Raw genomic sequence first — 23129 nt, 5'->3', positions numbered from 1 at the left:
TCAAATAAATTATCACTTAAACAATTTAATTTCTTGTAAAAATCGAGGGCTATATTTTTTTGACGAATAGAAATTATCAAACAATGTGTTTTTTAAATCGCTCAAATATTAAATAAAGTGAGATTTAAACGATTTAAATTTTCAAAAAATTTAAATTACTTCCAAAATTTAAAATCAAGTACAATATTTGTATTGTGAGATATAGAGAGCATCATACAATGTGTTTGAAACCTCTCAGAGGTCAAATAGAGTGAGATTTAAAAGATTTAATTTTTTTTAATAATTTAAATTGCTTCCAAATGTAAAATTATGTACTACATATATATTGTGACAGATAAAAAACATCATACAATGTGTTTTGAAACCTCTCAGAGGTCAAATTAAGTAAGATTTAAACGATTTAAAATTTTCAAAAAAATTAAATTGCTTCCAAATGTAAAATCAAGTACTACATATGTATTGCAACAGATAGAGAACATCATAAAATTTGTTTTGAAACCTCTTAGAGGTCAAATAGAGTGAGATTTAAACGATTTAAATTTTTCACGAAATTTAAATTGCTTCCAAATGTAAAATCAAATACTAAATATGTATTGCGACAGATAGAGAACATCATACAATGTGTTTTGAAACTTCTAAGAGGTCAAATAGAGTGAGATTTACACGATTTAAATTTTTCAAAAAATTTAAATTGCTTCCAAATGTAAAATCAATTACTATTTATGTATTGTGACAGATAGAGAACATCACACAATGTGTTCTGAAACCTCTCAGAGGTCAAATTAAGTAAGATTTAAACGATTTAAATTTTTCAAGAAATTTAAATTGCTTCCAAATGTAAAATCAAGTACTATATATGCATTGTGACAGATAGAGAACTTCATACAATGTGTTTTGAAACCTCTCAGAGGTCAAGTAGAGTGAGATTTAAACGATTTAAATTTTCAAAAAATTTAAATTGCTTCCATATGTAAATTCAAGTACTATATATGCATTGTGAGAGATAGAGAACTTCATACAATGTGTTTTGAAACCTCTCAGAGGTCAAGTAGAGTGAGATTTAAACGATTTAAATTTTCAAAAAATTTAAATTGCTTCCATATGTAAATTCAAGTACTATATATGCATTGTGACAGATAGAGAACATTATACAATGTGTTTTGAAACCTCTCAGAGGTCAAATTAAGTAAGATTTAAACGATTAAAATTTTTCAAAAAAATTTAATTGCTTCCAAATGTAAAATCAAGTACTATATGTGTATTGCAACAGATAGAGAACATCATATAATGTGTTTTGAAACCTCTCAGAGGTCAAATTAAGTAAGATTTAAACGATTTAAATTTTTCAAAAAATTTAAATTGCTTCCAAATGTAAAATCAAGTACTATATATGTATTGCAACAGATAGAGAACAACATACAATGTGTTTTGAAACCTCTCAGAGGTCAAATTAAGTAAGATTTAAACGATTTAAATTTTTCAAAAAATTTAAATTGCTTCCAAATGTAAAATCAAGTACTATATATGTATTGCAACTGATAGAGAACAACATACAATGTGTTTTGAAACCTCTCAGGGGTCAAATTGAGTGAGATTTAAACGATTTAAATTTTTCAAAAAATTTAAATTGCTTCCAAATGTAAAATCAAGTACTATATATGTATTGCGACAGATAGAGAACATCATATAATGTGTTTTGAAACATCTCAGAGATCAAATAGAGTGAGATTTAAACGATTTAAATTTTTCAAAAAATTTAAATTGCTTCTAAATGTAATATCAAGCGCTATATCAGATTTCAAAACACATTGTCTGATGTTGTTTATCTGCCAAAATACACTTGTATACATTTTGTTACATTTGTAAGCAATTTCAATTTTTCAAAAAATTTAAATCGTTTAAATCTCATTCAATTTGACCTTTGAGAGATTTCAAAACACATTGTTTGGTGTTCTCCATCTGTCAAAATACAAATTTCATCTTTGAATTTTCATTTGGATGAAATTTAAATTTTTTGAAAAATTTAAATCGTTTAAATCTAGCTTTATTCGGCCTCTGAGAAATTGCAAAACACATTGTATATTGATCTCCCTCTGTCGTAACACAGATATAGTATTTAATTTTACATTTGGAAGCGATTTAAATTTTTTGAAAAATTTAAATCGATTAAATCTCACTCAATTTGACCTTTGAGAGATTTCAAAACACATTTTATGATGTTCTCCATCTGTCTTAATACAAATATAGTACTTGATTATACATTTAGAATCAATTTAAATTTTTTGAAAAATTTAAATCGTTTAAATCACACTTTATTTGACCTCTGAGATGTTTCAAAACACATTGTATGTTGTTATCTATTTGTCACAATACATATATAATACTTGGTTTTACATTTAGAAGCAATTTAAATTTTTTGAAATTTTTAAATTGTTTAAAACTCACTCTATTAGACCTTTGAAATATTTCAAAACACGTTGTATGATCTTCTATATCCGTCAAAATACAAATGAAGTATTCGACATTTGGGAGCAATTCAAATTTTTGAAAATTTTAAACCATTTAAATTGCATTCTATTTGTCATTTGAGAAATTTCAAAAATCACCATATGTTGTTATCGATCTTTTAAAATGCAGATGTATCATTTAGGAACCATTTCAATATTTTGAAAAATTTTAATTGATTAAAAGTCACAATTTTTGACCTTTCAAAGATTTCAAATTATGTGGTCTTATGTTTTCAATCCTTAAATATGCAATAATAGTTCTTATTTTACCTTAGAAAGCAATTTAAAACAAAATTGAAAAATTTAAATTGTTTCAATTTCATTATATTTGACCTTTGAAAATTTCAATTACACTGTGAAATAATTTTTGTTTATATCAGAGGACACAAGCTAAAGATCATAAAGTACAGTCATTCTCACCAACCGCAAGCGTCCTTCACAATGAGTTTGACATGTTCTGTCAAAACAGCATGCTAATATACCTGAGGTAATTGTTTCTTAATTAGTGCATTAAAAATCACAAGATATATACCGTTGGAAAGGTCTTGAAAAGATCTATTTGATGGTTTAAAAATTTTTAAAATCGGTCAAGAAATGAGCGAGATATGACGTTTTACATACATCAAAGGATTTCCACCAAAGATCAAAGACATCTAAAGAGTACCGTCTAACCGCAAGGATCCTTGATAATGAATTTGACATGTCCTGTCAAAATGAAAGGCTAACTTACCTGAGCTTATATTTTCTTCATTATTACACGTACAATAAAAAGAAATATACCGTTGGAAAGGTCTTGAAAAGATCTATCTGATGGTGTAAAAAAATTAGAAATCAGTCAATAAATAAAAAAGATATGAATTTTTAAAAGAAAAGTTCTACAAGTACATTTGCACTCTAATGTCAAAACACACCTGAGCTTATAAAATGTTCATTTTTGTACTCACATACAAAACAAATACATTTTTGGAAAGTGCTTGCAAAGATCTATTTGATGACATAAAAAAAATTGAAATTGGATTAAAAAATTTTTTTTGAAAAATTTAAATTAAAAATTTGAAAAATTTAAAAAATTTCTTTAAAATTTAAAAGCCTGTTACAAAAGTAGAGTTCACATTTAATCATACCTGAAAATTTCAAATCTCTATTTTGCGTAGTATTCTCAATGAAGGACGGACAAAAATTGTAGAAATTACGTCATATTTCACGACCGGAAGAAAAATTAGAAAAAGTGAAGGTATTGGATTGAGCCATAAATGTTTCCTTTCATCACCGAAAGTTTCATATAGATCCACTGTACCGTTACTGAGATATCAGTGAAGGAAAAAAAATAATAATAAGAAAAAGAAACATTACAATAATAGAAGGGTCTTCCGTTGGAGACGGAAGACCCTAATAATAATAAGAAACAGAGTAAAAACAATATGTTCCCCAACTTCGTTTGGGGAACATAATAAAGAAAATTTTTACTATTATTCAGTGGTATAGAAGGAGTTGCGACAAAGATACGTACCCTTCAATATCAGTTATAGAAAGAATGGCAGTGTCCATGTCTTGGTCTGGAAAACACGAAATACGTGTTCGATCAAAAAATAAAATAGGAGGTGGACAATGTCAATATTTGTAACAAAGATTGTGTGAAAATCTCTTTAAAATTCATTTAGTGGTATACGAGGTGTTGCGGATATAGGGTACCCCAAAGCGTAACAGAGAGACGGACAACCCTATCACTTCATAACCTCCCACTTTTCAAGCGGGGGTATAATTAAATACGTATTAAGAGACAAAGGTTAAATATGCCACCTATCCTTCGACTTCGGAGAACAAAAGATGCTTCTGTACAATGAACAAGTTTCTTACTGAAATTGTTTTCCATAATTGAATTGCGACTTCTGAAAATATTTTTGTTAAAAGTTTATACACTGAATAAATATATTATGTACCATTTTTTCGTTGTATATTTACTGTGATATACAGATTATATTCCGTGATTTGTGGACATTATCTTTTATATTGACAAGCCTAACCAGGCTCCGGGGTACCTCCTTAGGAATTTGTAACAGCTGATTTAAAAAGTAGACCAGTATATAGATATTACTGTTAGCTGGCACACCAAGCGATTCCATACTTTGCCACCTAATTGAGAAAGGCATCAAGATTGGAATATTGACCAATCCAAGTGTTTACATAGCAACAGAAGGAGCCATTCATCAAGAAAGTCGGACATGGGCTATCTCTGTTTATCTCAGGCACGACGAACAACAGAAAACCTCTAGACCTCGCCCGCACCGGGACTCTGAACAACAACAAAAAAATCAAAGGGAACTCATATTTAACAAATTCTACAATTTCTAACTACATATCCAATCTCTGTAATCTTAATGTGGCATTTTATGTTTCTTATCAGTTAAAATAAGCTGTGGCTGTGAATAAGACAAACAACGACCATTTAAATATGCCAAACCAGTCCTTTCAAGTATACATTTATTAGTTTGTAAGTTTTAAATAAGAAAATTAAGCGACTAAACACTTATATATAGGGATAAGAAAGGCCTGGGGACATCTGAATATACTCATTGATTTTATACAGTCTCGTACAAAGAGTACATGCACTCCAAACCTTAATATAAGATTGTTCTGACTTATACAATAAGTATTTATTGCACTATAGTTGAGCTAAGAGGGTGACAATTGGAGTCTCCACCACAATAAACACAATTTCTACAGCTGGCAAACTGACAACATGTGTTATTTTATGGGATCATTGGGAATTCCTCTAGAGCTAAAACTTATAGTCGATAGATCGAAGGCAAAAGAAATCACTCCGTACCAAGAAGAAATTTAATGACAATCATATCTGATATTCTCCAACAATGAAAGACCTGCGTGATATTTGTATTTAATTTAAATTCTATAAGCACAGTCTAAAGCCAGAAAGATTGGTATGTAATGGCGTATACTTGTCACTGCGGACAAATACGTGTCGCTTTATTTGCAGCTCAATGCTGCCCTGTTATTCACAGAAACATAGTTCCGTCCCTTTTCATGACTTAAGGAAATTGCAGAGTAAATATTAGATTAGTTTTATGTGTTTGTCCGTGTTATTGAAGTCCGACTATCCTTTGTGTGTTCATTATGATAGAAACAAACATAAATGCAGTTCTAGTAGTTGATTTCTATTCCTTAATCCATAGTCTGAACTATAAATACTCAAGTATGGTTCCTTTGAATTAAAATATAAAATGGACAAACATGGCAACGCCATTAATCAAAGCTCTGGGTTATACGGTACACGGTACATAAAACGTAGGTATACGATAAATGCATCCAACAAAAAAATGCTTTCATGGTTTTAGCCTGTTTTGGTCGATAGGTGGCGTTTTGGATGTCCTTCCGTCACCGGAACTTCCGTCGCCATCATGAACAGCCACGTGCGGGACGTTCTTTCCGTAATGCATTGTCCGACTCATGCGGCCATGACTCTCCGTCGAGGATTTTTCCCGCGTCGGTTTATTGCTTTGCGTATCACCGGTATTTCCCTGCTGCTTTTTAGACGACGCGCCACTGCTTCCGATAGACTCACTACTAGACCCCAGTGACCCGTCCAGTGACGTAGCCGACTGTTGTTTTCCCTTGTCCTGGGGGACCTGTATGTTCGATTGTTTGCGCTGTTTCTGCTGCTGCTGTGATTGTTTACGTGTTTTTTCCGCCGCTTCCTTTTTCCCGCTCCCACACCGCTTTCCTTTTTTCCCTCGCTCTCCATCCTCGACGTCTTCGTGCGGAACTGGGGAAACATTCCCGTCCAGTGAGGGGAGTTCCCCGGGGACATACTTAGCAGCATCCCTGTAGGATGGGGTACACTGGTATTCGTAATGCACAAACAATTTTTTAAACTCTACCCGCCAACTGAAGCCGGGACCCTCACTTGACACTGAATTAGGGCGCCTAACATAGCAAGACTTTGGTCTGTCTGTTTGTCTGTGTCCCGTCTGACTGCCGTTTGGCGGAATCGCACCGGGTACAGTTAAATTGTACAAATATTCTGGGTTATTTCTGAAGTCTGATAAACTAGCACAACGAATGATTTGATTAAAATCTTTCTCATTGGGTAACTTTTCTCGTCTAGCTCCTGCAAATTCACGCACAAATATAGGTCTCTGTGCCAGGTATATACTGGATGTTGAACTGCTGCTCGACAGAGAGCCCCGCCGCGTAACAAAGGCGGTCTTTGGGCGTATAATGGAGCGCTCCGAAGCACTGTGTGTATTTAGTGTCTCTTTGGAAAACCTAAGGTCTAGTGTGGGAGGCGGCAGAAGTAGTTCCACATCTTCCTCCGCTATCCTCTCCGCCGTGGATATAATTGCCGCACAGCGCCCGTGAGAAAACTTGTGCGCCTCCTCCAGCGCCGAGAGTCCCTCGCGGTTTTTCCGGTCCATCTGTATTTTGTATTTCTTGTGGGCATGGACCACGAGTCGGACCAGCGGCACGCTTCCCGCTCTGACAGCGTAGTGAAGGACGGTATTCCCCCATTTATCTCCCTCTGTTAAATCAAAGTCCAGAGCATTTAGAAGAATTCGGGCCAGCTCTACACGGCCGTAAATGCAAGCTAAATGCATGGCGTTCATTCCGTATCTGTCCACACAGTCCAGGAGAGCCCCCTTCTCAATCAGGAGGCGCGCGATCCCCGTCCCCCACTCCTCGGGCTCCATCACAGAACACAACATTAAGGGGGTCCTCTGATTCCCATTAGGGGAGTCTATGTCTATCCCCAGGTCAATGAAGAACCGGACCTGTTGGAAGTACCCCCTCTCCATCACGTCTGTTAGTTGTACAATCGGGGCGGATTTACCCCTTCCTCGGAATTTCATGGTAAAATGTTCTTTTCTCCCGGTCGTAAATAGTTAAATACTGTCCAATAATCCTTTTTTTGTGTTTGACTAACTCCCAAATGAGAACGATTCCTGTACTCCTGGCTACATAGTTTCCAAACTTTTGAGTAATCAACACTAAAGCACTGGCGACCATGAAAAGAAACCGTACTGGGTCTATGTCAATATCTTATTTAAAAACTTTCAACAATTTTAAAATCAACACAGTCAAGCGAAGAATTACCTTTAAATTGAGAAAGGTAAAATTCTAGATCTAAAATCCAAAGATGGTCTCGCACCATTCTATCTACGTCAGCGACTGACAGATGATTGCACAGAGAATAAAAACGGTTATATAGATTGTGTCCAAAAGTTATTTTCTTTTTGAGAGTCTATTTTGTTTACCCCCGGAGCTAAATCTTCCATTCAATCAATCCTGCGTGCCCAAACAAGCCGATTTAGAAAGTGTCAAGTATTGCATTATCTTTCTCGTCTTACGGGATCTTTTTCTGGTGATCAATACTTTGATATAGAACTCTTTGAACTTGAGTGACGGTCCCAGAAGCCCCGCGCCTGATAAGGGCACCTGCTTCTGACACTGGTTTCCTTGGAAACATGTAATCTTTTCTCTGATTGGTACTTGGAAATTTGTAAGATACACGTTTATGAGATTTAGCTGAATATGAACTTTTGGTCACATAAAAAAAACCCTCTAGGTAAACTGAATTGGAATTCCTTGTGTAAATATTAGCAGGAATTATTGGGGAATCCGAAAAACTTTTAAAATACCTAGGTTTGGTAATATCAGTATAGCTAACTCATCGGAAATTTTCAACAATTTGTCAGTCACCCAGGGAGATCAGAACTCGGTTTGATTGTGAAAAAGTTTTTGTCGATTTAAATCACTTTTAAAGTTCCGTTTTTATTGTGCAGCAGAGGGAATATTGCGTGTTAAAACTCAATTTAAAAATCTCGAGACGACAAAAAAGAAAGTCAATAGTTCCTCTGATAATTATTTGTTTGTCTTTAATTACTGACGCCGCAGTTCATTAATAGTTCTTTGTACAAAAGATTTACTTATAACTGAAATTCCAGAGCATAAACAAACAAAAAACGTAAAACGTCAGAGCAAAAATTATAAAAAGCCTTCGAAAATGTCAAGTTACGGGCCTTCGATTTTATTAATTCAATGAGTCAAAAATCTTTGTACTTTCTCATTAAAGCGTTAAGATATATACCTCTTTTTATTTTGTTAAATGATCTGTTATTGCTTAAATAAACCTTTCTTTTATTACAAATTCTTAATATGAAATCTATATTAAACCTTAGTTGAAACCAATAAAAAAGTTATTTGCACATTCGATTAAAACCGCAAAAACATTTTCCCCTAGTAAAACAGAAAGAGAAAGTGTTCCATGTATATTTAATCCTAGCAACTGGGTGTCGAATGATAAATTGTGCGGTTATTAGGCTGAATGAAGAGGAGATACAGGCGTAACTAAGGCCCCGCGCGCGCAGGTGTCGTCTGCGTAGTGCTTCGGCTAAATACCAGTATTTACCTAATAAAGGGGGATCAAATGTGGATTCATGTCAATTTTATTAACTTTTAAGCTACAGAAAGTCAGGAGTGTGTGGTTTTATGCATATTAAAACACACACTTTGGAAAATTTCAATAAAGGTATACCACAATTAAGACACCCGAATTTTACATTAATTCTTTTTTCTTCATCATCTGGTAACAAATTTGACAAGTTGACAAACATTATCTACGTATGTGCAATTCATCAAGCCTTTTTTTGGTCCAGTGATCGTTGAACTTTTTAAAAAGTCACCGCCAAATTGATTTCTCTCCAATGAAAGGAAATGCACCCCATCTTTAATTTGTAGACATCGAATCTGCTTCATCCAAAAATCATTTGTGGCTAACGTACATGTAGTTGAAAATTGTTTGTGGAGGAGAATTCTAAATTTGAAAAGTTAACAAGTGTGCAACAACAGACAATGGACAAATTTTGCCCCTGATTCTTTCCTTAGCTTCCATCTTTGTGAGATCAAAAAATAAAACAGAAATTTTCATATCAATCAGTATTTATAATGAACTTTAAAAAAAAAAGACAATAGACATATTAAATGAAATTATCAATGATGCCATAAATTAAAATGACCATTTAATGATACACATTCTCATGACTCAGAGAAATAAAATTGTAGTTGGTCATCAAAATATAATAAGTTAAAGAAACTGACATTTCAAAACATCCGTTAACCACAACATTTACTGAAATGTTTAATTTTCTGTTCTTTTCTGCAATTAAACAGAGTGACAATGATCTTTATATACATGTACACTAGACATTGCAGCCTTTTGTATATAACTGTCACATGATCAGGAGTTGACTTCCTTTGCTGTATGTGTCCTGGCTAAGTATTGGCTGATTCACAAGCATCTATCCAATCACTGTACACATCAATAGGCTCAGATAAATCTGACACTACTCAGGAAAATCAATGTTCAAGAACTTTAGAGGGTGTCTTCCCACTTAGCCAAAATTCTGAAATTGACACAGGTATTCTGATGTTCAGCTTTTACACCACATGTAATAAATACAGGTAATAAGCCGAAAACATACTATACACAGCTAACCACTTAGGTGGGAAATAACAATTTTGGATAGATGGGAATAAGATTTTCAGAATTTTGGCTAATTGGGAATAAACCTTCCAGAATTTTTAAGGATTAACTGCATACCAGCATCATACTTATCTTTTACTATAAAAAATTAAAATGTCTATATTAAATTAGCACTTTCATTCTAAAAAGGACTTGCATGCATATACATGTACTTTTCATAGAAAAATAAAGTTTACATCATAGTATCCCATCAAGTTACATGTGAGTAAATGTCTTATAAATCATTCAGAAGTATTAAGGCCTTTAAACGGGACAAACTGAACATATTCCTGTAAGATACCAGGTAATATCATATGATAGATATCAGAAGGTAGATATCATTCAGGTATTTTCAGATTCTGGATATTAAGTAATATTATGTGCTAGGAATAAGAAGCTAGATAGCATGTAGAAAATTTTAGATGTTAGATATCCGAATCATAAATCTTAAATGCTAAATTTAAGGTACATGTATGATTGGGTAGATATCAGGTAATATCAAGTGTTGATATCAGATGTAGGATACAGTTAATGCTGGTTTGATAGTCCTCCAGACAAACTGTACAGGTAATGAACCCTGTGTTTCTCTCTCTATCCCTGAAAAACCAGAAAATTCACAATATAAACAATGATAAACCACATGTTTATAATCTACAAGATCTTGTATCTTTTAGATATATAGACAGTTCTGATGGCAGATGTGTAAACTTTTTTTAGGTAACAAACATAAATAATTGTGATCAAAATCAGGTCAAAAATATAAATACTAGTGTCCACGACCATACCAAACTGCTTTGTCTGTTGACCATTGGTTTCTTTTTTTTTCAAAGATTCAAAAAAGGAACAATATATTAAAACATGATAAAGATAATACTTAAAATCATTCTACATGTATAAAACTCAAGCTACACAATATACAAAGTGTCTTAATACTCACATTTTGACTTCACATGAAACTCACATTTTGACTTCAAATGACATCACAAGATACTCACATTTTGACTCCACATGATTCTCATGATACTCACATTTTGACTTCACATGATTTTCATGATGCTCACATTTTGACTTCACATGATAGTCACATTTTGACTTCACATGACTTCTCATGATACTCACATTTTGACTCCATATGACATCATGTGGTACTCACATTTTGACTTCACATGATTTTTCATGATACTCATATTTTGACTTCACATGACTTCTCAGGGTACTCACATTTTGACTTCACATGACTTCTCATGGTACTCACATTTTGACTTCACATGACTTCTCGTGGTACTCACATTTTGAATTTTCACATGACTTTTCTTGATACTCACATTTTGACTTCACATGACTCCTCGTGATACTCACATTTTGACTTCGCATGACTTTTCATGATACTCACATTTTGACTTCACATGACTTTTCATGATACTCACATTTTGCCTTTACATGACTTATGATACTCACATATTGACTTCACATGACTTCTCGTGGTACTCACATTTTGACTTCACATGACTTTTCGTGATACTCACATTTTGACTTCACATGACTTTTCGTGATACTCACATTTTGACTTCACATGACTTCTCGTGGTACTCACATTTTGACTTCACATGACTTTTCATGGTTACAGAAGGGGCAGTTAAACATGGTGTCCAGGGGCTGTAGTATCTTCCTCTTTGGGGGAGGTTTGTTTGCCTTCTTTCTTCTTCCCATTTCAGCTACTGTAAATCACAAAAATTAAAGCTTCCTAGACAGTGCAAGTAAAACAAAGACAAAAAAATCTGCACCAGCATGCAGAGATAAAATAGAATAAAGATAAATGAATGAAGAATAATAATCAACAAGTGAATTATTGGTAGTTAGCAAAGGTGGATCCAGGGCCAGATAAAACCAGAGATTTCCGAGTATTCATGCCGAGGTCTCTGGTTTTTTCCTACATCCATAACCCCAACCAGAAGTAAATGTATCTTATAAGATGTCTTAATTTGTATCAAGGTAATTTTTTAGGAATAAATGAGTGGTTTACAAAAAGAGGTTTAACCAGAGACTTCTGAAATGATTTAGTTGACAAGATTAGAGTCTTTTGAAGTGAACAATGTCATTTTAAAGTAGGTAAGGTTGATGATTAATGTATTAACAAATACAAACTTGAAGCGAGGGTGCCTGAAATTGAGTTAGGTATCTTGTGGTAAATATAAGTAGGGGGTACCCCTTTATAGGAAACAAGTGCCTGTGTGTAAAAGGATGTTCAAAGGGAAAAGTTGAAGCATGCAGCTAATTCATTTCAAACTGTATTGACACAAAACGTTGAGGTCTCTAATCACTTTGTGTGGCACTGAATTGAGATGTCGAGAACACTGAACCAAAATTTTTAGTCCCTTCAACATCTTGTTGTGAGTCGCTGAGATTAGGACTAAACCTGAATGATCAGAGTTTGGCAGTTTTTAGCTGCAGATCTGTAACGTTATGATTTTATATATTTGTCTCTGACCATAACGCTACAGATCCCGTAATGCAAAAAAGGTGCAATTTACGGTGCAATATTTTCTGCACACATTCGGGGAGAATTTCTCCTCTTTCTGGCATTCTCTTTCACTCCCTAATTCTAGGCACATTATTTAATTTAACTAATCTGTATATTTTACCCATCTCCATGTATAGTCATCTCTACAAGTGATAAACTCGCTTGATTAAAATTCTTTGTTAATCTGCTAAAATTTAAATTCAGCAAGTTTATTGCCTGTAGAGACAACTATAAATGGTCGAGATGTGGATAAAATATACATACTGGCTACAGAATATGTCTAGAATCGGGGAGTGAAAGGTAGAACTTTGATTGACCATAGATAGAAAGTGGAGAAATTCTCCTCATAAGTGCGCAAAAAATATTATAGGATTAAACGTTCTTTTTGAAAAATTTATCGATGTGTAAACTCTTGACATTTTACTCACAAACTAAATAAAAGTGCGAAGCACTTTTATGTTAAGTTTGTGAGTAAAATGTCAAGAGTTTACACATCGATAAATTTTTCAAAAAGAACGTTTAATTCTTATAATTCCAATATCGAATTTTTAAAAATATTTAAATTATTTCTCTTTGAGGCCTCCATACCATCCGTTATTTCTGGACGGCGTAGGAATACATTTTACCGTAAAGGAACGTAATCGAGATGAATTTGGATAGAGTTCAACTTAAATTGTCAAAACAATCGATAAATAAACTTATAACAACTATTGAACTAATCGAATGTTGTTTAAGTCAACATATATCGTAATTATGAGTTTACTTCAGAATAGTTCGTCTTTGACCATGGCCATGTTGACATAAACAACAACTCTCATAGCGAAAGTTGCAAACCGACGACGCCTTCAATTTGCACTTGTTTATTCAAATATTGAGGAAATATAGAAAGTAAATATGAATTTGATGCTAATAGGGCAAGAGTTTGAGGTACGTTTCTTTTCCCTGTCAAAACGATACAGACTGAGCTTATTTTCTACGTATGAACGTTGAGACAGCGATTTTTAAAATTCACACTCGTGATCGGACAGTGACATAAACATTTTCACGGCGTCCATCAGTTAGGCAGTCTAGTATGTTGCCAGTTTTGTTTAAGCCCTAATTAAATTTAAAGTTTCTTGTATTCATTATTTAGCCAGAACAGAAGAAATAACTGCTTTCATTGTTTATACGATAACCTAGTAGTGTCATCAAAAGTTCTGATTGAAAGAATTTATCGATGTGTAAAAATTTTCTGGAACGTGTTCTCGTCCAATCAAAACACAGGAAATCAATAGATAAAATGAAGATTGGAATTATTGCGCCATAAATTGCACCTTTTTTGCATTACTGGATCTGTAGTGCTATGGTCAAAGACAAATATATAAGACCATAATGCTACAGTTCTACAGCTAGGCAGTTCCAAATAATTTGCTGAAATAACTGTAACCAGTCGATTATTGGAGACGTAATACTGTGGCAGAGTGGTTTTAATAAATAAATAAATAATTAATAAAGAATATTTATTTATCTCAAAGTGTTTTACAGTTATCATTTTCATCATTGCACTTTTCACTTTGCATGTTACTAATTCTGACTGGCTGACCTTGTCGACCTTTGACATTACGAGTAACGTAGTTTTATTGGCCAAGGGTTTTGGCGGTAAGTTTCTATTGTTCGATGTGATGTGCGGGGGCACTTCCTTCTCGCACGGTCAGCCAACGATACCGGCTGTGAGACGAGTCTGTCTCGACCATTCCAAGATATACATTTTGGTTTTACCATATTACTACATTGAGTATTACTATACAGACCACATACAGTAAGTTATCTATTTTTCTACTTTTATCTTTCTATCTTTACGTAACATAATTTCTTTGATTGAAAGAAAGAACGAGTGAAGTTTTGAAATAAAGTTCATTGTCTCTTGTAAAGCAGTATTTTTCAGTAATCATATTGATTATAAGCAACACTGGATATAGATGTTGTAAATTGTACAGTTTTATTATTTTTATGATCAGCTTAAATATTGTTTTGAGATTACAGCTGAACCTGTGATTGTTGTTTTATATAGGTTCTGTATAGATGTAATATTCGAACCAGCATTTTTTGTTAATGCTCAGCCTGACTTGCAGCACATTTTTAATATATTCTGATAAATTATTCAACTTACCTATCTAAACACGATTTTGGTAATTCTGTAATTTGTATTATTTTCCTTTTTACGTTCATGAATTTGGAACATTTATAATCTAAATATATTTTTATTAAAATCCGTGTCGGTACGAACTGCATTGAACTGAATATATTGTCTGATGTCATTTACTTATTGTATTTTATTTCTTATAGGGCCGATTGATATTTTCAATTGTTTATATGTGGAACGGGATCCAATAAAGAATCCATGCAACCCTATAACTGTGTTTTCTTCAATATGACACGGTCACAATACAACAAAGTTGAAACTTTCTGCAACATGTGCCACTTGACTTGCAGCAAATTAACAAACCGGATAATATTGTCAGCACTAATTTTAGGGGGAAAATATTGACTATTGACAAATCCCGTGATGCCAAACAGTGAAACACGTGTCTTTCATCGTAAATAAACGTGTCTATAAAAATGATTTATGTAAAACACAAATATACAATAAAAACGTGTTTTCTACATAGAAAAATAACCGCTTACGTTTAAAAAAATCGAAACTTACGTATCACATGCGATGCAGATGGTGAAAACAAACAACCGGAAGTCCGCCAATAATAATTGAAACTTAGTCACTCGTTCCTCAACTATTTCTGATCTTATAAGAAATATTTATATCAAGATTTAAGTTTCAGTGATTTTGAAATTTAAACAACATGTACCCTTTTTTCATAACAAAAATATCAGATTAAAGAAAATCTGCATTTACATTTCTACAAATTTGATTAATTACACACGTCCGCAATCCAACATCGACATTTCCTAGTTTGAGTTAACCCGCACCTGCCTTGACTTCCATCGCGTCCCTGACACCAAGCAGAAGGGACAAAAGAAAATTGACTTAGTATTATTTTTGGTTGCTTTTAAAGCATTTATTTACATTCATTGGATTTAATACTTTAGTGAAACACAGAGGCGATGCCACGCAGGGCGCTTCGGTGTGTTGTGGACCTTAAACTGAGAGCAGTGAGTATATTCATGTCATGTCCTGTCTTGTTTCATCAAACCCGCACAAGACATCTGTACTTCAACAGTTCTGCTAACTTTATAGACTTTTTATAAAAGATGTTGAAAAACTCATAAGGAAAACTCATAAAAATACACTTATTTAAGCAGTAAAACAGTTTTAGCTCAAATTTCATTAAATTGTGATGATTATTGAAAATTGGATGCAAAATTAGGCCTAAAAATCATTACTGAATCCAGACTTGTGCATCATCGTATAGGCATATAACAATACACATGTATAACAGTGTTAAGTTTTTTGCTGGGATAAATGATTGGATGTATACAATAATTAAATTATTAAGATAAGTCCTAACTATGCCCAATACAATGCCTGGAATCAAGCAATCAATAGGGAAGAGCTGCAGAATTTAAAACTGTGTTATCATTCGATGTTGCCATGGAGATTTATTTCCTCAGATGGACAGTTAGAAAAAATTCGAGTGGAATTTAAAAATAAAACTATTAACATGTGTGATCTCCCACCCAATTTGTAATGCCAACATCTCATATCCATATGCAAATTATACATGTTATAGTAGATGTATTATACTTGTCTGACTCTCTAATCTGGGCAGCCAAAGAACAAACTGTGAATTATGCATTTTGTTGCAGCAGTTAAATTTAAAATTCTGTTTCCCCAACCCTGTCCTGTTTTAGAGGAGAAAATGATACATCTTTATTCTTATCCTAATATATGATTGATACCCATTTTAAGTTATACAATCATTTATAATCATAAATGTTTCTTGTAATACTTTACAGAGTGTAAATTTCTGTTTATTTCTATGAAGTTATAAAGTTTATTCATGTAATTTTAAAAGCATGTACTGGATTTAGATATCTTTCATCTAGATACAGTACATGTTTCGTATTTGTTTATTGATAGATCTCATTATTTGCATGTAATTGTTGATTTATTTTAATTTTAATTGATTTAATTATTTTAATTTTCTTTACCCCCAGGTGACTGCTCCAGGGGTGTGGTTGCCCAGCAGAGAGGATGTCTATGTCAGCATCAGTCTGTTTGGTCAGTACAAGAATACATGTCTCGTAGAGTCGGTGTTCCCATTAATCATCAGAGAAGACTTCACATTTGAGAAGGTATTACAGCAAAAGGATCACATCATATAGCTAAACAACACTGTAAAATATACAAGCTAAATATTGACTATAAATAAAGGGCTAATCAAGTGATATTTATCTTATTTTATATTTTTTATCACTGTTTTAATGGAAATTCAACCTTTAGATGTATAACCAGTAGGCCTAATTCACTCATTTTCTTGTAGACCTACTACACTGCCTTAGACCCATCAGAAGTTGTGGACTATTTAGAGGGTAATTATTTAGATCTTACTACATTCCTATTTTCAAACTTTTCAATTTAGCAGACTTGTCCCAGTAAGCATCCAAACTGATCAGAGAATTAAGTAGAATAGCAATAATCAGTTCTGCATTTGTTCTCCCAGATAGAGTGGTTTACATTATTTGATGATGTGTTATCTTTTGCATGTGAAAGTGCATTTGTTAATTTCATTTTGAAAAAAAGAGAATGATAAAAATTATACTCATTAGGATGAAGAGAGAATTGTTAGAAAAATATTAAATATTGTAACATACTAAAATTTTTAAAACTTTACAGATGAGTTGATTGTGTTTGAGCTTTTACAACTGTCAGAGTTTGGCGGAGCTAACAGACTTGCCTCCTACTCCTCCAGCGCGCGTGACTTCCTGTATCCCGCCCCGTCACTCTCTCCATGTTACGCCTCAGGAGCCCGAGAAATTCTCTTCCACAGGTCTATTGACTTCCCGGTAGGTATCTGTCTAAATTGCAAAGTTGTAATTCTTGGTAAAAATTGGTTTGAAAAGATTAATCATTTTGGTTAGTTGATGTTCTCCCAAAATTCTTTGTATCATTCTCATCTAGAATTGTTTTTAAAATGTCATTATAATATTCCAGGGCATAAGTCCAAAGCTAGAATTTGTCTCCATTACAAACATCAAGGAATCGCTGTCTCCAGAACTAGATGCTTTAGAGGACTCTCTGAGAGATGAGAGAGTAAGTAAAGTCTGTAAATAAGTAAACTGACACGCAATGATGCTGTGTTATTATCCTTATTTAATACATTTTTGGTAAACATTTAGAGATCCCGGAGACGATCCCGATCCCGCAGTCGATCCCGCCCCACGAGTCGCCCATCATCCCGAGCCTCCATGAGGTAAGATCAATTACTCACAGACAAACTCGGCCTCGAGTGAATCAGAGTTCTGTGTGTCAGCACTCACGTTTGTCCACATTATAACATTATAAACAGAGGTCACTAATTTTTTACTTTTTTTTTCTTAATGAGATTTGAAAGACTTCTGAATTTAACAAATTTAATTGCTATAATTGTGGGAATTGAAAGTAATGTTTATTTATAAGCATTCTGTAGTCCATACTCTGTTTTACATGTACATAGAGTGGGTTTGTATTGGGATTGTAGTAACTATGTGTATAACTCTATTCCTCTCTTATATTTCACATTGTACAAATGCTTGTTCTGCACTGCTTTCTAGTCTCTCTCTCTTGGTGATGGGAATTTTGAAACTTTTGATTACAAATGATAAAAAATTTAATCTCTTCTTTCATTTTAAAACATAACTATCTCCTAAAGTAAGCAACAATACAATATTAATTTAGCTACTGTTCTATTAGCCAAGACATTGCTATTAATATCTACTGTTCTATTAGCTGAGACATTGTAATGTAGATTCTATTAGCTGTTCTATTGCTAGCCTATTGTGTCCTTCCCTATCTCTCACCTCACTCTGTCTTTTCTGTAGGACCTTTGTAGACGTGGACCCTGCAGAGGACCTCAGATCCTACCACAAGCCAACCATTTCTTCTATTTGTCATTCTAGGTCACCCTCCCCGGCCGCACGCTGGAAAAGTGACGATGTCTACGTACCCAAGCTCAGCAGCACTGAGGGAAGACCCCCATTTGTTGTTCGTCATGTAAGGGTTATTTATAATGCAAACTAAAAAAATCTCATCCTCTTTGCAATGACTTCTTTATTTTTAAATAAAATTTTACTGTTAGAATTCTTTAAATTATTTCTTGTGTGTTACCGATTTTTAATTCATTTTTCTTCAGTTAGAAAAATCCCTTATTGGGAGAGTTCCAGGCAGCGGTGATGGCCTCAAGGCCAAGTCAAAGAAGAAGGTCAAACGTGGGAGGTCAAGGTCGCGTAGTCGATCTGTTAGTGCTATGTCTGACTCAGGTAAGTATCTAAAAAAAAATATTTTCCAAGACATAAATTGTTTTGGCCAATTCTCATGAAGTATATTCTTCTGAAACATTCTGATACGTTCTGCAAGAAAATTCTGTTTGCCTCTTGTGTGACAATTCCATACAATTTTACTAGCGCTGCATGCCTCCGTAAGTTCCCTACCAGAAAACAGATGCTGTGTCTGTAGCACCTACAAAAAGCACATGGGTAGGAGGTACTGGGGTCACACCCTCAATTATCACCCAACAGGGCTGACTCCCAAGACTTGCAATGTCAGGAAACACAGCCCTAGGGGGCCTCTGAGTCCCAGAAATCACAGCCCTAGGGGGCCTCTAAGCCCCAGGAAATACAGCCCTAGGGGTTCTGTAAGCCCTCTAGGGTCCAGTCCTAGGAAACCCCTCAGTCCCCGCAGACATAGTCCCAGGAAGTGCCTATTTCAGGTAGAATGTTCCCTTTGTTCTGGTTTGTTGTTCTGCATGGATGGCATCTCATGGAGGATGTTGTTTCTGGGAGGCATTTTTTTTCTTTTGACTGAAACAGAGGTTTCGTCCATGTTCAGAATTTGTAGTGAATTTGAATGTTATTATTCTAGTTTATCTGTTTATTATTTCATCTTTTGTTGTGTTTGGTTTATTTTTAAATACACATTTCCATTTCATATTTGGGGAAATATCTACAACAGTTACAAGTAACTGTACACATAAAAGAATAGGCCCATGTCATTTAGTCAAAACATACTTTTAAACAAGGCAAAAATGATTAAGCTCCATTTTTAATATATCAGAACTCTTTTGTGTATGTAGTGTAAGGTACTCTGTTAAATAAATTCTAGCATATTTCCTCAAATATTGAATGCATGCTGGGAGTTTTGATGTTTTGCATGACTGTTTTACAGGGGGTTACTATAGTGATTATACCAGCTATCCCAGTGTTACTCACAAATACCGCCTAAAAAAGGTAACATAAAAATATTCTAATATCTATCATGCAAATTGTAATTATAAAGTGTACTTTTCATATAAGACTGTAAGTATTATATATAATGAAGTGTATAAAATCTATTACTATAGTACATTTTTTAAAAATACAAAAATTATTCAAGGTTATAAGACCTTGAGGTTTTCTGTGAATATTTAATCTAAGGTTTTACCATAATACTGTAGACTTCTTCACTGGATGGTGACGATCCCCTCCCCCGAGCCTCACCCCGGCAGTTCCTTAGTGACGACGAAGGTCTGTATTCATTTTCGTTTCTGTTTATTTATAAATGTATACACTAAATATGTCACTTTGTTGTTGTGTGTTTCTTCACTATTTGTCTTATAAAAGTTATAAATACGTATTACAGGATTAGCAAGAGACTATTTTAGATATTGAAGTCAGATAATGAAATATAAAAATCCATGTATTGTAGTAGAAATAAGTAAATAATACATAATTATTTTGATGTAACAAGTACTATATCTCTGACCTGTTGTAGATGCTGAGGTGGCAGCCCTGACTGGATCCCTGGATGACCTTCGCCTGAGTCGTAGGTCAAGGTCACCCAGCCCCCTGCTGTATCGTCCATCCCTGAGGGAGAGGTATGGGTTACGTCCCTTGACACCCACGGAAAAATTGGACCTTGACCTTAGAGTGGAACAAGCTCTGAGGCGTAGTCGCTCCAGAGAGAGACTGGCGAGGCTGGAGTTAGAACGATCACGAAGCAGATCCCGGGAGAGGTTAGCCAGACTGGAGATAGAACTGGCGGAGAAGAGAAGAGAGAGACTGGCAAGAGAGGAGCTAGAGGAGGTGGGACATAGCGTATAGAATAAAAACCAATACAATATCTTGTATAAATCTAAAAATAAGCTGTCTGATATTTCTTTTCAACACTTGAATAAGTGCAGAGCATAGATATTTAAAATGTTTAGGTGATAAGAGTTATCCCCCTTAAATTGCATTTTCATGTTAACAAGTAGGAATGGGGATAATGTTTGTTTTATAAATGTCAGACCTGTGAAGTTTCCGTGATTTATATGTCCTGGTGTATTTTTAATCTAAGGATAATCTTTTTTTCAGTCCCTGCGACGAGCCCGAGCCAGGTACTTGTATTATAAAGACTTGGAGGATCTGGACTTGGACACGAGGCTTGCCCTGTCCAGGAACTTGTACCTCTAGAGGTCAAAGGTTACTATCACATATTAACCTCCCATAAAGTAGATAGGAATCACCAAGTCTGTTCATCTGTCTGTTCAATTTGTACCTTTAGAGGTCAAAGGTTACAATTACATATAAATGTATCTCCCATGAATAAAATAGTTAAGAATCACCAAAACTCCCTTAATCATCTAAGTCATTAAAATCGCCAAGTATACCGTGAGTTGCAGAGGTAAATTCTTCTAAAATAGCTTTTGTATTATTTTGAGAGTGCCATATTAGTCCCTTTTGAAAGCTTTTAGTTTAAAATTGGTTTGTAAATGTTCATTCACCATGTATCACATGGTTATTTTAAGAGCATCTGAAACAAATTTTAAAAAAAAACTTTTCAAGGTTTCAAACAAACAAATAAAACAACACAGACAGAATCTAACAGGTCTAACTTTCTTTTCCAGTCCTACTCGAGTGCATTTGGACGATGGAACCTATTGGTCTGAAAAAGCAGCAAAATTTCAAGGAAAATCTCATCGACAGGTGTTTAACGACAGTCTGAGTAAACTGTACTCCAAAATGTACTGCGGGGCTCTGAGGGCAGGGCCGGTCTGATAGTTACCTCATCATTAGATGTTAACTGTGATATTAGATAGTGTCTGTGTATTTATATCTAGGATAAAAGCTATGTGACTACAACCAATTTCCGTTACGAGAATATTCATGAGAGTGTTATGCCATTTTGACCTGTTCATTTGTATCTTCTAATTGTCGTGTAAAATTTTTAATTTCTTGTTCCTTTGATTTTTGGACCCGGGTTCCATACCTTTTATCCCTGCTTGGTTTGTTTGACAATACTCTGTAGCGGCCAGTGATTTACAGGGTGTGTTATTTGCTTGGGGGAGGAAAAGTTGATACTAAACCAAACTTACGCTACTGTATTCGGTCAATACAATTAGTTGACTTATAAACTGATTAAAATATATAAAAAAAATTGGTCTGATGAAAAAATAATTATTATACTGAAACTACAGGGTTTATGTCTTCTTTTTTTAATTTATATCTATACTGCTTCTTATTTATTATCTTTAAATAACTTAAAAAAATGAATTAGCAGTTTTTTATATACAGCACAATTCTACACATTATATTAATATTTGAACAATATGCTTTTATTGTATCACCCTAATTATTTTTACATTTATTTGTCAGTTAGAAATTAATTCAAAGCAGCATTTAATGAGAATAAATATTTTGTTTATTACATTTTGTTTTGTGTTCCTTGAATATTAATCAGTACTGAACTAGATGAAATTGTTAATTAACAGAGGAGGGTATCTCTCATTGCAGACTTTTATTAGGACTATGATGCCTACACATTTCTTAAATTAAAAATTTTGTTTGTAATTGTTTGTCCCTGGTACTTTGTTAGAAACCTCTTTTACTACATACAATGCAATCCTTTTTTCTATCAGTCAAAAATACTATTTATAAACAGTTCATTGAAAAGAATTACATTTTTGATATAAGTAATGCATATTAGAGTACATAAATATAAAGAAAGAAATGTTGCACTCTCAGTTTTGAAAATTTTCAATCAGCAAGATGAAAAGGAAAACACTGCCATTATTTCTATGATATGGGTGTACCCATCTTATACAACAACTCCTATATCCACTGGTGCTTGGGGTTAACCCCCCCCCCTAAAATAAGATTTATTGATACAAATTTGAGCCCCTTCTGGGTATACAAGTAAAGAAAAATACATATAATAAAAAAAGAAAAATCAAAAAATTGATAGAAGCAACATGTCAATATTACAAGAAATGAAATTATAACAGCAGATGATGATGATTACAAACTATAAATTTGGAAATTCTTGCATCATCGCAAACCACGGCCAAAATGTACAATCCTTTCCCATTCTGGCCATGTAGGAGAGAGCTATTCGGGACTCCAAAGCGTGGCTTGA

At 34.0% G+C, this 23129-nt stretch overlaps 3 protein-coding genes across 7 annotated transcripts; 1 reads left to right on the top strand and 2 right to left on the bottom strand.

Annotated features, from left to right (window-relative positions):
- Window positions 1-5015: 5015 nt before the first annotated feature.
- On the bottom strand, window positions 5016-8200 carry LOC134234603 (uncharacterized). The gene has a single exon (XM_062716682.1). It carries the CDS (start codon window positions 7370-7372, stop codon window positions 5849-5851), a length of 1524 nt encoding a protein of 507 aa, XP_062572666.1. The 5' UTR covers window positions 7373-8200; the 3' UTR covers window positions 5016-5848.
- Window positions 8201-9443: 1243 nt separating this feature from the next.
- Window positions 9444-15312, bottom strand: LOC134234602 (transcription elongation factor 1 homolog). Of its 2 annotated transcripts, none has more exons than XM_062716680.1 (4): window positions 15252-15312; window positions 11639-11762; window positions 10571-10641; window positions 9444-9859 (listed from the first exon to the last, which is right to left on the bottom strand). In XM_062716680.1, the coding sequence occupies exons 2-4, from the start codon at window positions 11752-11754 to the stop codon at window positions 9795-9797; spliced, it is 252 nt and encodes an 83-aa protein (XP_062572664.1). In that variant the 5' UTR covers window positions 11755-11762; window positions 15252-15312; the 3' UTR covers window positions 9444-9794. The 2 variants fall into 2 exon arrangements, with proteins under 2 accessions (XP_062572664.1, XP_062572665.1); XM_062716681.1 differs by having other exon boundaries at window positions 11639-11767; window positions 15255-15281.
- Window positions 15313-15510: 198 nt separating this feature from the next.
- Window positions 15511-22371, top strand: LOC134234601 (spermatogenesis-associated protein 6-like). Of its 4 annotated transcripts, none has more exons than XM_062716675.1 (13): window positions 15511-15712; window positions 16718-16855; window positions 17044-17092; window positions 17397-17566; window positions 17715-17813; window positions 17900-17973; window positions 18581-18752; window positions 18892-19018; window positions 19163-19467; window positions 20191-20260; window positions 20508-20818; window positions 21089-21111; window positions 21622-22371. In XM_062716675.1, the coding sequence occupies exons 1-13, from the start codon at window positions 15665-15667 to the stop codon at window positions 21770-21772; spliced, it is 1737 nt and encodes a 578-aa protein (XP_062572659.1). In that variant the 5' UTR covers window positions 15511-15664; the 3' UTR covers window positions 21773-22371. The 4 variants fall into 4 exon arrangements, with proteins under 4 accessions (XP_062572659.1, XP_062572662.1, XP_062572661.1 ...); XM_062716678.1 differs by having other exon boundaries at window positions 18659-18752; window positions 21622-22368; XM_062716677.1 differs by having other exon boundaries at window positions 21089-21196; window positions 21622-21689.
- Window positions 22372-23129: the final 758 nt, after the last annotated feature.

This window comes from Saccostrea cucullata, unplaced genomic scaffold, assembly GCF_032062105.1.
Source record: "Saccostrea cucullata isolate Sc308-1 unplaced genomic scaffold, CSIRO_AGI_Scuc_v1 ctg571, whole genome shotgun sequence".
In the NCBI taxonomy this organism is placed as follows: domain Eukaryota; kingdom Metazoa; phylum Mollusca; class Bivalvia; order Ostreida; family Ostreidae; genus Saccostrea; species Saccostrea cuccullata.
This window is presented reverse-complemented; position numbering and strand designations above follow the sequence as displayed.

What these genes read in the sequence shown, in the direction of transcription:
- LOC134234603 (XM_062716682.1), bottom strand. Translation starts at nt 7,372, where the DNA reads ATGAAATTCCGAGGAAGGGGTAAATCCGCCCCGATTGTACAACTAACA.
- LOC134234602 (XM_062716680.1), bottom strand. Translation starts at nt 11,754, where the DNA reads ATGGGAAGAAGAAAGAAGGCAAACAAACCTCCCCCAAAGAGGAAGATA. An exon ending in AAGTCATGTGAAGTCAAAAT is followed by an intron (nt 10,642 to 11,638) that starts GTGAGTACCACG and finishes CTGGTTTTTCAG; the next exon opens with GGATAGAGAGAGAAACACAG. An exon ending in CTATCAAACCAGCATTAACT is followed by an intron (nt 9,860 to 10,570) that starts GTATCCTACATC and finishes GAGTAGTGTCAG; the next exon opens with ATTTATCTGAGCCTATTGAT.
- LOC134234601 (XM_062716675.1), top strand. Translation starts at nt 15,665, where the DNA reads ATGCCACGCAGGGCGCTTCGGTGTGTTGTGGACCTTAAACTGAGAGCA. An exon ending in AAGACTTCACATTTGAGAAG is followed by an intron (nt 16,856 to 17,043) that starts GTATTACAGCAA and finishes ATTTTCTTGTAG; the next exon opens with ACCTACTACACTGCCTTAGA. An exon ending in GTTCCTTAGTGACGACGAAG is followed by an intron (nt 20,261 to 20,507) that starts GTCTGTATTCAT and finishes GACCTGTTGTAG; the next exon opens with ATGCTGAGGTGGCAGCCCTG.